Consider the following 12,475-nt stretch of genomic DNA (forward strand, 5'->3'; position numbering starts at 1 on the left):
ATCACTATGAATGACTTCAAATGGGTGGAGAGACTTAGACACAGATTTAACAAAGGGCAATTTACAAAACTTGCCTTCCAGACATGTATGACACATTACAGGCAAGGAATCAGGTGAGACAGACAGATTACACTTCTTTAACATGACAGAAATCACAGAATTAGATGGGTGACCTAATCTACTATGCCAAAGACTAGAAGATACTTGACGGCCAAGATAGGCAGCTTGAGGCTGAGAAGAGATAACTCGAACTCTTGTTGGAAGTGGTATGGGATACAATCCATTACTGCATTTGCCTTGAAAGAGAATCTTCCCTGTGGCTTTGTCCTGGATCCAAAAACAAAAGGCATCATATATCAACCAACAATGATTATCTAAGCACAATTTATGCACAGATAAAAGGTTCTGAGATAATCCAGGAACACAAAGAACTGAATTCAATTGCAATGGTTTTAAAGGAGTATGAAGAGTGGAGGAACCAATATGAGATATTGATAAACTTGCACCACTCGCAGTCTGAATGGTTTCATCGGCAGGGTATGGAGATGCCAGGGACATATTACTCAAGTCAGCTGTCATATGGGAAGATGCTCCAGAATCAGTGAGCCAAAATTGTTGAGGAGGAGCACTTGGCTGATGATGTTGTGATGAAGAAACATGCAAAGCAGTTGGAGCTTGAGTATAAGGGTTAGAGTTTCTGAAATGGCAATATTTAGCACTATGATTCTTCTTCCCACATATTTGACAACCCTCAGAAATGGCACTATCAGAATTTCGGAATCTGCAGGTAGGAGCGAAGTGTCCAAACTTGCCACAAATTTGACAAAAGTTACTAGAAACACCCTGTTGCTTTGGTAGAGAAGAACCAAGGAGGCCAGGAGCTGAATTCACATTATAATTTCCATAAGTGGACTTGGAAGTTCCAAAGCGAGACTGAGGATTGTACTGAAATTTCCCTTTGTATTTGTTCTTGCTGTGGTTTGGCCTGATCCCAGAAGGACCAGATGAATAAAATGTAGACGGAGAAGAACCACCATAAGGAGTATAAGTTGAATGACCCTCAGGTTTAGAGACACTGCCATTATTTAAAGCAACTATAGCAGACAAGAAAGGTGTAATGGGAATGTTTTCAACCATTGCTTCCTCAGCAAGTAACTGAGATCATAGATCTTTCATGGAGGTGACATTTTCACGGCCTCGAATAATAGATCTCAGAGTATTATATTCAGATGAGAGACCATTCAAGGTCAAAATCACAATATCATCATCATTGAACTGAACTCCAGCAACAAACAGATAATCACGAGCTTCTTTAATGCGTTGCAAATATATCGAAATCGAACCTTTCTTGATGTTTTGTAATTCAGATTTCATCTGAAAGATTGTTGCTCTAGTGACAATCGAAAATTGTTCTTTGAGACGCTGCCACATATCATAAGCGCTGGAACTACCGATTGCACAAGAAACTGCTGAAGGAGATAAAGTAGCTGTGAGTAATTGCATCAATGCCCGATCGTGCATTTTCCAAACCTTGAATTCATCACTTTCAGTCGAAGATGAAACATCACTTGAAGGGACAGATGAACCCTCAGAAATAGGTACATTGAATCGAGCAGGACATGGATGAGACCCATCTACAAAACCCATAAGGCCATGGCCTTCAAGTAGCAATTCGATATGGAAATTCCAAGTTAGATAATTGAAATCATCTAGTTTGACAGTCACAGAAGAAGAAATTGTGGATATGAGAGACGTGATAGGAGATTGAAGAATCTGCAGTTGAGCAGAAGTCACCATTGCAGACGAAGAAGGAAGAAACCTAAATGAAGAATTTCTTAGAGGAATTATAACAAACACTTGGTGTGCAAAGAGAAAGATGCACCCAGTTGAAGACAAAGAGAGCAATCAAGGCCCGGAGAAGAAGAAGACAGACCGTTGATGCAGAGTATAGAGCGGAAGCAGAAGAACAAGATCGAGAAACCTTCAAGCCGAAGCTTTTCAGGATAATGATACCATGTAAACAGAGAGAAAGAAAGAGATATAGAGAGAGAAAGAAAACATATGTATTATTCCTTTTCTTTTCAACAACATTTTAACACTGATTACATTGTGTATATATCTAGCTACATTGCTTAGATACTAAGCTAACGTAAGACTCTTAAGATGTTGACACTTGTCACAACCTTACACCATAGACTCTTAACCAACTTAACTACCTCACATACATCCTAACCATCTCACACACATGCACATATTATAGTTATCAACAATACTATCAAGGCGCATTCAGCAAAGTTCATCCAATAGTCCAACAGAAAAGGCAGCATTACCCCTGTCAAGAACAATGCAGTCATTGTGATAAATGCCATAACGACTCAACCACCACCAGTTCCATGGCCGCCAAAGAGCAACAGCTTCAAAAGGGCATCAATAAAATAGTGTGAAATTGAACGATAAAGAAAAACAAACAAATAATATGATATAATAATTTCCATTGTCATCAATATAAATATGATTTTTGTAATCAAGAACCCTACAATACAGGACTGGAGTACTTATTTTTTCAATTTATGCAACACAGTTGTAAAAATAGCCAAGAAATGAAATATGCTACTTAAGGAAAAGTTCGATATTACTTTTTCTAGTAGGGATATCTATCGCCGTGGAAAAAAAAAAAGGCTTATATGATCAAACATGCCAAGCTGAGATCACATGTATGTGACTTAACAATCAAGCTTTGAACGATCCTTATGCTGTTACCAAGGGTATCTACCCTAACCAGGTTGTCCATAATAACAACATTACATAAATATATTAAATTGTAATGAAGTAGAAGTCGTCCATGAAGAAAGTATATTGAAGATACTAATAAAAAAATATGGATATGTCAATTACATAGTGCCCTCCAGATGTAATAGTATGGCCTAGACTTGGCAGTTTTTGACACGACACGGTGACACGACACGAAAACGACACGAAAATAACGGGTTTCGGGTCAACACGATAACTTATCGGGTCACTATCGGGTGACCCGTTAAGAACCCGTTAATAACGGGTTCTTAACAGGTATACACGCGGGTAACACGTGGGTAACCCATTTCGACCCGTTAAGAAAAAAATTATTTTAATAATTTTAAAGTTTAATTACTAAAAGATTTATTATAAAATACAATAGTCATATTAATATATACAATATATTATATATTAAATATATAGTTTTGTATTATTGTTCTATATAAATTATAAAAAAATAAAGAAAATTTTTAGTCATTATTTATTTTTATTATGAGAGTTCCTTATTATCATTACTAGGATAAATTTTACATAACATATTCTTGTCCAAAATTAAAATATACTATTATAGTATTTGTATATGCAAGAACTAAGAATACATACATACAAGTATGAAAAATGTGAAAAAATATATAAACACTCGTGATTTATCATTATTCCTCCACAAATAGATAATTGTTACACTTATATTATCGTTTAGATTCTTAAAATCCTTCAAACCCTCATGAATAATGTTTTTTATTTGAGGGAAAAATTAATAAAATTAATAATAATTATTGTAGAAGTGTAAAAAATGTAAAAATATATATATACAATCACTCATATATAAAAAATGTAAATACTTTAAATTAAAGATCAAATTTATTCATTACATTCTTATAGGGTCGAGGAGTGTATATGTACAAAATCATCAAAATCGGAGCTAAAATAACAGTTAAATTGTGATTTTTCGTTTATTCGAAAACTTTTGTTCCGTTACGTAATCTCTGAATGTTTGTTTTTTACGATTTTTTACGTTTGCAATCTCGGGATGTGTACAAATAAGTTTGACGGTTGGATCGTTGAAAAAAGTTTCGTAGAATGCATATTGCATCAAAACGGTAGATTAAACAAACACTTAGAGTTAATATTATACTTCTATTAAGTATAAAATAAGTTTTTGTGGTATCCACTAGTGTAAATACTTTAAATTAAAGATCAAATTTATTTATTACATTCTTATAGGGTCAAGGAGTGTATTTGTAAAAAATCATCAAAATCGGAGCTAAAATAATCGTTAAATTGTGATTTTTCGTTTATAACCGTTGATAACTTTGGTTCCGTAACGTAATCTCTGAATGTTTTTTTTTTACGATTTTTTACGTATGCAATCTTGGAATGTGTACAAATAAGTTTGACGGTTGGATCGTTAAAAAAAGTTTCGTAGAATGCATATTGTGTCAAAATAGTAGATTAAACAAACACTTAAAGTTAATATTATACTTCTATTAAGTATAAAAAAAGATTTGTGGTATCCACTAGTGTAAATACTTTAAATTAAAGATCAAATTTATTCATTACATTCTTATATGGTCGAGGAGTGTATCTGTAAAAAATCATTAAAATTGGAGCTAAAATAACCGTTAAATTGTGATTTTTCGTTTATAACCGTCGAAAACTTTTGTTCCGTTACGTAACCTCTGAATGTTTGTTTTTTACGATTTTTTACGTATGCGATCTCGGAATGTGTACAAATAAGTTTGACAGTTGGATCGTTGAAAAAAGTTTCGTAGAATGCATATTGCGTCAAAACAGTAGATTAAACAAACACTTAGAGTTAATATTATACTTCTATCAAGTATAAAATAAGTTTTTGTGGTATCCACTAGTGTCAATACTTTAAATTAAAGATCAAATTTATTCATTACATTCTTATAGGGTCGAGGAGTGTATCTATAAAAAAATCATCAAAATCGGAGCTAAAATAACCGTTAAATTGTGATTTTTCGTTTATAACCGTCGATAACTTTTGTTCCGTTACGTAATCTCTTAATCTTTATTTTTTATGATTTTTTACGTATGCAATCTCGGAATGTGTACAAATAATTTTGATGGTTGGATCGTTGAAAAAAGTTTCGTAGAATGCATTTTGCGTCAAAACGGTAGATTAAACAAACACTTAGAGTTAATATTATACTTCTATTAAGTATAAAATAAGTTTTTGTGGTATCCACTAGTGTAAATACTTTAAATTAAAGATCAAATTTATTCATTACATTCTTATAGGGTCGAGGAATGTATCTGTAAAAAATCATCAAAATCAGAGCTAAAAGAACCGTTAAATTGTGATTTTTTGTTTATAACCGTCGATAACTTTTGTTCCATTACGTAATCTTTGAATGTTTTTTTTTTTACGATTTTTTACGTATGAAATCTTGGAATGTGTACAAATATGTTTGACGGTTGGATTGTTAAAAAACGTTTCGTAGAATGCATATTGTGTCAAAACAATAGATTAAACAAACACTTAGAGTTAATATTATACTTCTATTAAGTATAAAATAAGTTTTTGTGGTATCCACTACTGTAAATACTTTAAATTAAAGATCAAATTTATTCATTACATTCTTATAGGGTCAAGGAGTATATCTGTAAAAAATCATCAAAATCGGAGCTAAAAGAACCGTTAAATTGTGATTTTTTGTTTATAACCGTCAATAACTTTTGTTCCGTTACGTAATCTCTGAATGTTTGTTTTTTACGATTTTTTACGTATGAAATCTTGGAATGTGTACAAATATGTTTGACGGTTGGATCGTTAAAAAAAGTTTCGTAGAATGCATATTGCGTCAAAACAGTAGATTAAACAAACACTTAGAGTTAATATTATACTTCTATTAAGTATAAAATAAGTTTTGTGGTATCAACTAGTGTAAATACTTTAAATTAAAGATCAAATTTATTAATTACATTCTTATAGGGTCGAGGAGTGTATCTGTAAAAAATCATCAAAATCGAAGCTAAAATAACCGTTAAATTGTGATTTTTCGTTTATAACCGTCGAAAACTTTTGTTCCGTTACGTAATCTCTGAATGTTTGTTTTTTTACGATTTTTTATGTATGCGATCTCGGACTGTGTACAAATAAGTTTGACGGTTGGATCGTTGAAAAAAGTTTCGTAGAATGCATATTGCGTCAAAACAGTAGATTAAACAAACACTTAGAGTTAATATTATACTTCTATTAAGTATAAAATAAGTTTTTGTGGTATCTACTAGTGTAAATACTTTAAATTAAAGATCAAATTTATTCATTACATTCTTATAGGGTCGAGGAGTGTATCTGTAAAAAAATCATCAAAATCAGAGCAAAAATAACCGTTAAATTGTGATTTTTTGTTTATAACCGTCGATAACTTTTGTTCCGTTACGTAATCTCTGAATGTTTGTTTTTTTACAATTTTTTACGTATGCAATCTTGGAATGTGTACAAATAAGTTTGACGGTTGGATCGTTGAAAAAAGCTTATCATTACGAGTGTTTATATATTTTTTCTATATTTTTTTACACTTCTACATTAATTAAAAAACTATTAAAGACTTTAGGTAAGCGAAAATATACTTAAAACAAAATTGCGTTTTTATGTTTTGGATGTGATAATATGGAATGTATATACTTATTTAGTATTATGTTTTTCATTTGATTATTTATTGGTTTAAAATATATTTTCCTTAATGGGTAACGGGTCGGGTCATATTACCTGTTAATATTATCGGGTCGATTTCGGGTCGGGTCATTTTACCCGTTTATTTTAACAGGTGTTACACGACACGACCCGTTAAGATATCGGGTATGACACGAAAACGACACGAACACGGAAAACACGACACGAATGCCAAGTCTAGTATGGCCCCAACGAGCAGAAGGAGCTTGTCCTGGAAGCTTCAGTTGGGTCCACCCAGGTGTTTCATTCTCTACCTTCCACAACAAAGACCAATCAAAAAATTTAGTTAAACAACTGAAAAACAAGTAATAATATACACACAAACACATATATAATGAGTTTTGAATCGACATGTTTGAAGCTTAAACTCATGAATCTGAGTAAAACAATGGATAAGAAGAAATGTCGAGCTAAAATAACAAAAGAGACGAAAAATGTTAGCCAACACATGTGCAGGTGCACACAATGTCAATATTGCCTCCGAGCTAATAACAAAACTAAGATGATTGTATCTTTGGGTCGCTAAAACTCAATTTGGCCAGCGCAAACAGATGCAGCAAAATACTAATTGTAATTTGGATGGCATTAGAAAGAGAATACTCATCACTTTGACAAGTGCTCGAAGAGGGAACACGCCAGTTATCAAGAGAGGAAACATAAAATGTAATAAAATAATGTGACAAAATAGAGAAATTAAAAATAAATAATAAAAAAAAAAAGTGAGAGCCAAGTAAAACCAAAAGGATAAGCCATGACGAAATAGTAAGCTACCATAAAAAAAGGGGATAAACTGCTAACCTTCTTCGATTAGACCCTTCAAAACCCATAAATCACCAATTATTGGAACTTCACCTCCTATGAAAGTCAAGACAAGTATTCATGTCAGCTCAATTGCTTATTAGGAAAACTAATGAAAAGGGCTTGAAAACTTTGAGTTTTAATGATAAGGACAAAATAAAGGGTAAAGTGAATAGTACCAAGATTGACTTTTTAGTGTAAAAATGTGGTTTTTCGTTAAAGTGAACAGTACCGGGTGCTTTTCGTTAAAGTTCCCTATAAATAAACCCAATACAAAAAAACGAAAGGGAAAGGAGGAAAGAAAACACACACAAAAAAAAAAAAAAAAAAAAAAAGAATCAGCGGACTTTGAACACTGATTAGATTTCTATTGATAATTTGTATCTCCTTGTCCTTTAGTCCAAAAGATTCCAGGTAGTCATGGGGCCAGTTAAACAGTTGACAGTAGAAGTTCGTCACACCAAATAATTCAAGCATTCAAAATGCTTGCGGACACAATGTAGTAATATTATCACTTAATACGGAAAACCACGAATGGCTAATGCAAGAAAATAGGCACTTAAATTATCTTCAAAGGGTATGGAAAGAATGGTCTGCCTTCCCAAGTACATTTCATGGGAAGACGTGTGGAATGATTTTCTGGGGATGCAATGGCGTAACTAGGATTTTCAAATAATATGGTCATAATATCATTCATTGGCCATTTCGTCGAGCATCTAGTAGACATCTGTCAATTCCTGTCAACATATGCCGAAAGTTTATATATGCTAACATATGTCGACAACTACTATTTTTTGTAGAGGCTTGTCGAGAGTGGATGCAGGATACTATGAAGTAATGTTGAAGATGACCAGGGGGTTTCAGCTAAAATATTTCATACAAGAAGAGAGAAAATGAAGACACATAATTAAAGAAAATAGAAGAAGTAGGAGGATGAGGTTAAAATTTAGTTTGCCTTAGGGATCAAAGATAATATACAGACAAATATACAAGGGCTTTTTGGAGTTATTGGAGTAAAAATCAACCAATGACCCATGCTGACTCCGTCACTGTAGGGATGATGGGTCTTCTGAGTTACATTGGACTTGCATGAAAGTAACAATTAATTCATTGTTCCCCAATTAAGTAATTAGGTTGGTCTAATGGGGCATGAGAAATTGCAGGATAGTTTGTTCTGATAAGAAACTTTAATGGAAATGAAAGAATACAAAGCAGAGGGCAAGCTCTCCATAAATCCTGACTAGTAATCTATAAAAATAATAAACAGCCATCAAAGAAATTACATCAAAATAGCAGAGTCAATTAGGACAAGACTCTTTAGAATTAGTTGTCTTTATTTCTCAACTTCAACTAAACAACGGGGGAAAAACCTTTCACAAAATAGCATTCCTTTCAATCATATCAATTTTCTTATCGCTTTTTTCTTTAAATAATAGCATTCCTTTCAATCATATGTATTAAAAATTAAAACAAAATCAAACTCGAAAGGAAGAGTTGTTATGAAACCCAATTATAAACATAGTGAAAGCATGCTACTTTACCCTTGCTAATATAAACAAGCAACCGTTTCTCAACCATGGTAGCTGTATGGCAACATCCAGGTGGAGGTGAAGACCCAGCTGTAACCGACAGCTCCATCCACTGGAGTGATACTGTAAGGGAGCAAATCAAGCTAGAACTGATTTACGACCATTTCAACAAATATACTCAATCAAACATGAAGCAGAAAATAACAGATAATTCAAAATTCATATAGAAAAGAGTTTACTTGTGTCCAAGACATACACATCTAGAGGTGGGCATAAAAATCATGGAACCGCGAAACTAAATCGAAACACAACAAAATAAACCATAAAAAATCGTGTTGATCAAAAAAAGCCAAACAAAGAAAGAACAAATATATAAAATAAAAAGAAAAGAGAAACCAAGTGCCAAAATTCCCACTAACCCATCATATTATTGTATCTAAATACAACACCATATTAGTCACTTAGTACTACGGTCTAGTGACATTTCTTTTCCTCTCGTCAAAGGCACATTATTGGTAGCCCATCGTAAGACATAGCGCACTCTTCCACTCCCTTAGTATAGATGATATCGTTTGTTAAAAAAAATTACAACATAATATTAAAGACTAATGAATTTCAGATATCATAGACAAGAAAGATCATTAAGAGTCTATACCAAATTAATGGAAAATTAACACCTATTTGCTTCTAATCTTTATTTTGTGTTTCTAATAATTCTACTTAAAAACAAACCACCCTCATTGGTTATACTTTAAACCACCTAAGACATACCGTTGCGATACCATGTCCATCAACATTAACCTAGTTTTTTTAGCACGAATTTTGCTCAGGAAACCAACAATTCTTAATTAACTAGTCAATATATTTGACTAGAATCTACTTGAATTCCAGATCAAATTCCGTTACCACACAATACTAAGTATTAGATAATTTAGATTATGATAATCTATTTAGTAGTCAGTGGATTCTAGTGCATTCAGCTCAGGATTATAGCATGTATTGCTTTTTCATCTCCGGCCCGTAACTTTCAGGATACAGTAGGTACTGGATTGGATTGGATTTTCAAATTGTAACTGTAATCCTATTGTTTTCTGGCGTTTTCTCGGCAGCCAAATAGTCTACAATTCTTTTCCATGCGTGCAGATTCTCGACAACCAACCGATTGAAGGTTTTGATTCGGAATCGATTTGAGGGATTGAGATTAGCATTGAGGCAACCAACCAATCTGCTGTTGTGTTGGATTGGATTTGGGATATTCTAATGCAAAAAGGAATGATTTCTCTTTCTTCAACCTCCGGGACGGTAGGAGACGAACAGCAGAGGTAGGAGATGAGAGTTTTAACCGAAGAGTAATTAAGTCTTTTACACTTTCAATTTTGGTTAATTTTAAAACAATGGAAAACATAGGCTATATTTCATTAGGTGGTTCTCAAAATGGTTATCTTTCCAAATTTCTCACATATTGCTATTTGTGTTGTGAATAATATGTGGATGACCCACATGAATAGTTTGTTACTATTTATATACAGTATTTTCACTATTCATTTGTGGAAAATTTGTAAAGTGAATAATGTTCTCTTTTGTCTATAAAATTAATGAGAAGTGAAGAAGTTTGAGAGACTCACGGAGAGATAAGAAGGAAGAAAGGAAGAGAGAAAGGAGAGGAAGAGGAGAGGAGATAATAGAGAAAGTTATCTTTGTACTCCTATTATTCTAAATTATAATGAAAGCACCACTACTGTCCCGATGACGTACTCCAGTCACACTGACTGTAGAGGAACCTCGTAAATTTTGTGTCTTGTTTCATTTATTCCACTGCACCCACCGTCGATTTTACAGCACGAGAAGCTCTCATGTTAGTGGAAAGCACAGCGCCATAAATTCGGTGAAGCATTACCTACCTCTCACCTCTGCTAGCCAAAATATCACAGAATAAAAGGTATGTCCATTTTCTATCTCGCCCACTGCGCCTGAAGCACCCTACCAAATTCCAATGAGAATTGAAATTTACAACGACCTGAAGTCGTCATGAGATGAGAAAACTCGTACTTGACGATTGGTTTCCAGAGATCCAGAAGAATCTCATCAGACTTGGAAACCCAGATCGCGTCGTTTTTTATGGATCTCGAGAACTCCCATGAATACTCAGTTGTCTAAGATTGTGATGGCAGAACTGACTCCACATATGCCTCCCTCTCTTGTACCTCCATCAACTCCGTTGTCATCTATGTCCCTATAGGGAAGTTCTTGCTTTGCGACGCCATGTTCTCTGGGCCATGCAAGAACAACGCCAGTCTTTGGTAGCCTTATTGGATTGAATTGGTTTTGTGTGACCTCCACAACAACCCAGATGGCCCTGGGTTTGAGACTAGTACAGACAGACAAATAAGAAAAAGGAAGGAGGGATTATGGAATGGTGTTTCAAGCACCGTGTGAAAAGGAATTGGAAAAGTGGAATTTTTGGACAAAGGTTTCTAATGATGCATCTGCACCATTTGAATGAAAAATAATAAATTAATAAAAAGGGTTTTGGTGCTATATGAAAAAAAGGGTGGAATCTTGTTGAAAAAAAGGCTTTTGGATGGTGTTGTACCATTAGAAAAGAAAGAAAGAAAGAAAAATTTATTTATGTGAATGGTGTTGGTTTAAAACACTTTCACAAGTTTTATTTACTTTAAAACAATTTATTTATCATGGACGGTTTTACCGCCTACTGCTTTAAGTTTTGATTTATGTGAATGATGTTGGTTTAAAATCATTTCACAAGTTCTATTTACTTTAAAGAAATTATTTACCATGGACGGTTTTACCACCTACTGCTTTAAGTTTTGATTTATGTGAATGGTGTTGAATTAAAGCCCTTGTCACAAGCTTGATTTACTTAAATGCAATTTATTTACTATGGTTGGAATTACTGCCTATTGCTTTAATTTATTTATTATACTTATTTTTGTTACGATAAGTACATACTGGACCTGAAGTTCCTTGATCAGATCAAAACCTGTAGTTTCTTGATCCTCATCACATAAAATGATTGGACCCGAAGTTCCATCATGCAAAAAGATCAGGCATGAAGTCCCTAAATCCTCAAGATCGGACATGAAGTTTCTTGATAAGTACCTTAAGTTTGAAGTGCCGCAGTGCCTCAACTTAATTGTAATAAAGGTCCTAAGAGTCTCAGTCCATAGACTATTTATTAAGAACCAGAAGTTCCTTATGTCCATTCTCAAAATGGTTTAGCAGAAGCATTTATTAAGCGGATGAAATTGATTACCCACGCTCTGCTCATGAAAACGAAATTGCCAGTTTTGACATAGGGACATGTCATTTTACATAATTCATTATTAAGTTTGGTGGAGGCTAGTTGCCAACCATCAATATTTCTTAGTACAACTCGTGTTTGGGCACCAGCCAAACATTAACATTTACGAGTTTTTGGTTGTGTTATCTATGTGCCTGTAAGACTGCCACAACGTACTAAAATAAGGCATCAATACAAACTGAGAATTGATGTTGAACTCTATCCACCATTGATCATTCAACATTTGGAACCCTTGACTGGGGATATATTTACCACATGATTTGCGGACTATGATTTTGATAAGACAGTTTTCCCGCCATTAGGGGGAGAAAGTAACATTATTCCAGAAGA

At 33.7% G+C, this 12,475-nt stretch overlaps 2 protein-coding genes across 4 annotated transcripts; both read right to left on the reverse strand.

Moving 5' to 3' along the window:
• Positions 1–1,161: 1,161 nt before the first annotated feature.
• LOC139197651 (uncharacterized) lies at positions 1,162–1,797 on the reverse strand. Its single transcript, XM_070825588.1, has one exon. It carries the CDS (start codon positions 1,795–1,797, stop codon positions 1,162–1,164), a length of 636 nt encoding a protein of 211 aa, XP_070681689.1.
• A 420-nt stretch (positions 1,798–2,217) lies between these two features.
• Positions 2,218–9,044, reverse strand: LOC139197533 (protein GLUTELIN PRECURSOR ACCUMULATION 3-like). 3 transcript variants are annotated; one of them, XM_070825187.1, is made up of 5 exons: positions 8,836–9,044; positions 7,295–7,351; positions 6,684–6,746; positions 2,896–2,924; positions 2,218–2,332 (listed from the first exon to the last, which is right to left on the reverse strand). In XM_070825187.1, exons 1-5 carry the CDS (start codon positions 8,930–8,932, stop codon positions 2,327–2,329), a joined length of 252 nt encoding a protein of 83 aa, XP_070681288.1. In that variant the 5' UTR covers positions 8,933–9,044; the 3' UTR covers positions 2,218–2,326. The 3 variants fall into 3 exon arrangements, 1 of the variants encoding a protein (XP_070681288.1); XR_011582997.1 differs by having other exon boundaries at positions 2,299–2,332; positions 6,684–6,750; positions 8,836–8,976; XR_011582996.1 differs by lacking the exon at positions 2,218–2,332 and having other exon boundaries at positions 2,784–2,924; positions 6,684–6,750; positions 8,836–8,976.
• Between the last annotated feature and the right edge of the window lie 3,431 nt (positions 9,045–12,475).

The sequence above is a fragment of the Malus domestica genome, chromosome 07, assembly GCF_042453785.1.
Source record: "Malus domestica chromosome 07, GDT2T_hap1".
Classification (NCBI taxonomy): domain Eukaryota; kingdom Viridiplantae; phylum Streptophyta; class Magnoliopsida; order Rosales; family Rosaceae; genus Malus; species Malus domestica.

What these genes read in the sequence shown, in the direction of transcription:
- LOC139197651 (XM_070825588.1), bottom strand. Translation starts at nt 1,797, where the DNA reads ATGGTGACTTCTGCTCAACTGCAGATTCTTCAATCTCCTATCACGTCT.
- LOC139197533 (XM_070825187.1), bottom strand. Translation starts at nt 8,932, where the DNA reads ATGGAGCTGTCGGTTACAGCTGGGTCTTCACCTCCACCTGGATGTTGC. An exon ending in GAAGGGTCTAATCGAAGAAG is followed by an intron (nt 6,747 to 7,294) that starts GTTAGCAGTTTA and finishes TGTGGAAGGTAG; the next exon opens with AGAATGAAACACCTGGGTGG. An exon ending in AGCTCCTTCTGCTCGTTGGG is followed by an intron (nt 2,925 to 6,683) that starts GCCATACTAGAC and finishes TGCCAAGTCTAG; the next exon opens with GCCATACTATTACATCTGGA.